This window comes from Oratosquilla oratoria, chromosome 1 (assembly GCF_046742065.1).
Source record: "Oratosquilla oratoria isolate Oo_2021 chromosome 1, ASM4674206v1, whole genome shotgun sequence".
Lineage (NCBI taxonomy): Eukaryota > Metazoa > Arthropoda > Malacostraca > Stomatopoda > Squillidae > Oratosquilla > Oratosquilla oratoria.
The window spans coordinates 98,318,363-98,322,678 of NC_134777.1; the positions used below are offsets into that span (position 1 = coordinate 98,318,363).

At 36.5% G+C, this 4,316-nt stretch overlaps 2 protein-coding genes across 2 annotated transcripts in view; both read left to right on the forward strand.

Annotated features, from left to right (window-relative positions):
- The window catches only part of LOC143029064 (uncharacterized), a 57,656-nt gene extending 54,864 nt beyond the window's left edge, over positions 1-2,792 (forward strand). Inside the window, exons 8-9 of the mRNA XM_076191414.1 lie at positions 1,936-2,042; positions 2,200-2,792. Of these exons, the coding sequence (XP_076047529.1) occupies positions 1,936-2,042; positions 2,200-2,297 (205 nt within the window). The 3' untranslated portion in view covers positions 2,298-2,792. The remainder of the gene's footprint in view (positions 1-1,935; positions 2,043-2,199) is intronic.
- On the forward strand, positions 2,449-4,013 carry LOC143029072 (uncharacterized). Its single transcript, XM_076191428.1, has 2 exons — positions 2,449-2,532; positions 3,252-4,013. Exons 1-2 carry the CDS (start codon positions 2,449-2,451, stop codon positions 4,011-4,013), a joined length of 846 nt encoding a protein of 281 aa, XP_076047543.1.
- The last annotated feature ends 303 nt before the right edge of the window (positions 4,014-4,316 follow it).

The window sequence follows — 4,316 nt, forward strand, 5'->3', positions numbered from 1 at the left end:
ATAAATTTAGGTTACAAAGGGTCGAGCCCTTAGTATTTGTCAAGACAGATTATCTCTCTCGTCGTATCTAACTCTCCAGTGGTTGTATCTCGATACCTTTACAATGGTGTCCCTGTTGCCCCTCCCATTAAGGCACAAGCCAAATACTATAACTCCGTTGCCGTTCTGATACTGTCAAAGCCCGAAGCATTTTTTTTTATTGTATTATTTTTTTTTTTTTTTTTTTTTTTTACTGAAAATGGAAATCAGAGCTCTGTTTTTTCCTTTCTTTTTTATTTTCTTCTTTTTCTTTCTTTCCTTCTTTCTCTTTTTCTCTCTCTTTTATAATATCTATTTTAATAATATGTGATGTCTCCCTGGGGAATACGTGGCGTCTTCAAAATATTTCATAGTCTTTTAACATAATTGAGAGTAATGGGCCTGAATTTTTTATGTGTGTCCAGTGTGTACACAGGTATGCATATTAGTATGCATACATGTATGTATGCATGTATCTATGTGTGTATGTATTCATCTATTTATATATGTATCTATGTATGTATGTATGCATGTATGTATGTTTGTATATAGGTATGTATGTATGTATGTATGTATGTATGTATGTATGTATGTATGTATGTATGTATGTATGTATGTATTTATGTATGTATGCATGTATGTGTGTATGTATGTATGCATGAATGTATGTAAGTATGTATGTATGTGTGTATGTATGTATGTATGAATGTATGCATGTATGTATGTATGTATACATGTATTTATGTATGTATGTACGTATGTACGTATGTATATATGTATGCATGTATGTATGTATGTATGCATGTATGTATGTATGTATGCATGTATGTATATATATATGTATGTATGCATGTATATGTGTGTGTGTTTTTGTGTGTGCGGATGCGTGTGTGTGAGTGTGTGTGTGTGTGTGTGTGTGTGTGTGTGTGTGTGTGTGTGTGTGTGTGTTTTTGTGTGTGTATGAGTGTGTGTGTGTGTGTGTGTGTGTGTGTGTGTGTGTGTGTGTGTGTGTGTGTGTGTGTGTGTGTGTGTGTGTGTGTATATGTTTGTGTGTGTGTGTGTGTGTGTGTGTGTGTGTGTGTGTGTTTGTGTGTGTGTGTATTTGTGTGTATTTGTGTGTGAGTGTGTGTGGGTGTATGTTAGTACATCTGCGTAAATAAATCAACAAATAAACAAATTATATCTCGTTTATCTGAAAGCCACTGTTGGCCCGAGAGGACAGTCTTTTTTATATTCTTTTTTGACAGTTTATTGTAACGTAGCACCAGGCAAAGAATAATGTTGCAAACGTAACATAAAAGAGGATATATTTTGCTTATACACGCAAGCATATAAATCTTCCCGCAATAAGTCTGAGAGATAAAACTGCAGTTATATTGGCTACCCTGTGCAAGCGTTAAAAAATAAAATAAAGACAAAATGGGTCATCACTGGTTACAGTGGTAAATATTTACCAATTAACTTAACAATTTTGTTGTTAAAAGACAAAATGAGAAATATTTGAAAGCGATTAATTTGATATGGATCTGGCATTGATTACCACCTGTCTTTCTAGCCAACTTAAGGGTGAGACAAAAGATAGAATATACAAACGCATAAAGTAGATTTTAGAATTTTGTAAGTCTTGAAGGAGGACTATACCACGATTGTCTACTAGCTCGATGATTTTTGTATGATCGCTATGTTTGAGTGTTTAGTTGTCACTTGTTGGGGTTGGATATCAAATAGAACGAAGTTCCAGTATCATGAATGATAAAGGAGTCTACAACAAAACAAACCTTAGACTGATCCAGATGGAAGGCAAGCAATTGTTTGTAGTTTGTTCTATTTGTGCCAAGGGTGCTTTTACAGGCCCTTTTCTATCTCAACTCCTGGATGGAGACTAACTTCTGTCTTCCTTTCTTTGTTACCTTCCAGTTGCACCGCGACAGTCCATACCTACGAGTGGAAGACGGACGTGGATTTACACCTGGACCATGTCACCTACACGCAACCCCACCACCTGCCCACGCAACTCAACACAGGTACATGAGTTCACCTTATACATACATTCATCCCACCCCCCAAAAAAATATATGTGTTATCCTTTTTCATGAATATATTTATATACGTTTATCTACAATAGAATCTTGTTCCTATGAATTGGCTAATTGATATGAACCTCAATGTCCTCTTCCCCAGGCTCCTCCCCGTGTGGGCCACACGTGTGCTCAAGTCTTCTGTCCCTCCTGCTATTCATATCCATCATCAACCTCAGAAACCCCCGGCTCCTTCATTAGAGATACGTTCTGAAAGCGTTTTATATATAATATAATACATGTATGTATATTAGGCAGTCCACGTGTATGTTTGCACTTATGGAAAAGAGTGAATGAGCCGCTATGAAATATATGTATATAATGAGATGTGATTACTACTATTGTAAAGACAATGTTGAGCTCTATGAGTCACAGACGTGTAGTTGTGAGCACTGAGTGCAGTGCAGAAGGGCATGGTGAACAGCTTTTTACGATTGTTTGATAAATATATATATATAAATATATACATATATGTTTTTCCAGAAACCAAGAGTCATGAGTTCTCGTGTCCAAAGTAAAGTTATTCTGTGTACAATGAATATATACATGATTAAATATTAAAACTTTATTGATAACATTTCATCATAACCATCACATTCCCGGTGGCTATTATTTATACATACATATAGTGTTATAGGTTGATATAGGCAATTACACTACGCACACACACAAACACACACACACACACACACACACACACACACACACACACACACACACACACACACACACACACACACACACACACACACACACACACACACACACACACACACACACACACATATATATATATATATATATATATATACATATATATACACATATATATACATATATATATATATATATATATATATATATATATATATATAAATTTGATTGCTAGTTGTGCTTTTTGCATTTTCTTTAAGACATTCTCTTTGCGTCCTATGGTGGTCTTCTTTCATTGAGATCTGAAGTGATTTCTCCGTAGGTCATCTGTGCTGCTAGATCGCGATTTCGAGCGTCTTAACTCTTCTTCAGTGGCTGGATATAGTGGCTGTCTCTATGTTAGAGTTGCTACTAAACTAAAAATGTCAGATGGATGGTATTTAAAGGCTGGACTAGCTGTGATGTGTACTCATTCTTGGTGTTGATTGGTTTATTCGAAAGACAGACCATGACATCACTATAAGAAAAACGGACAAAGCTACCTCTTGTGTTTTCATGAATGCCTCAGAATATATGGATACAATAAATACGGTCCTTAAGGATGAAACAAAGTTTAAAGAATTAACAAAGGACCCCACAGAGGCCCTAAAGAAGAAACTAAATAAACTAATATCGATAAGCAATGCCCCAGCCAACATAATCAAATTTACTAAGTTGACGGGAGACTATAGAATGGGCTACTGTTATGGGAATGTAAAAACCCACAAATCAGGTAGCAAGCTCAGACCTATCATATCTCAGATCCCATCTACATCCTACAACATAGCTAAACAACTGTGGGCCATACTGACCCCATTCGTCCCTGCTATCTACAGCTTAAACTCCGCAACCGATATTTTGGACATCCTGAAGGCAAATAGTGCCAATGGTATCATAGCTTCGTTGGACGTTGAAAAGCTATTCACATACATTCCAATTGATCGTACCATTAACTACATAATTGACCGTGTTTACCATAACGACAGTACTGCCAACATAGCCATCCCAGAGTCCATACTCCATACTATGCCAATGTGTTGCACAAAAGAGGTACCCTTTACATGCCAACACGGAGAAAAATACCAACAAGTTGGTGGAGTCGCTATGGGTTCTCCGCTTAAAGTCCTATTTGCAAACTTTTATATGGGCTGCATTGAGGAAGAAGTGTTTAAAAAATCGAAAAATCTAAGATCTACTGCCGCTTTATTCATTACATCTTCATAGAAACTACGTGTAGTGAAGATATTGAAGTAGTGAAAATAGCCTCCAAGACACCTCTGGGTTAACATTTACGGTTGAAAACAGCATAGAAGGATCCATGCTATTTTTAGATATACTCGTTAAACAAAAAGAAGATCTTTTCACGACTAGTACAAACAAGAAACCCACAAATCCCGGACACTGTTTATACGGAAAAAGTGAGTGCCCACAAAGATACAAAGACTCGACCATTAGTGCATACATACGTAGAACACTCCCCATTACAGCATATGGGAACAACTTCACACAGAAATGAAAAGGTCTACA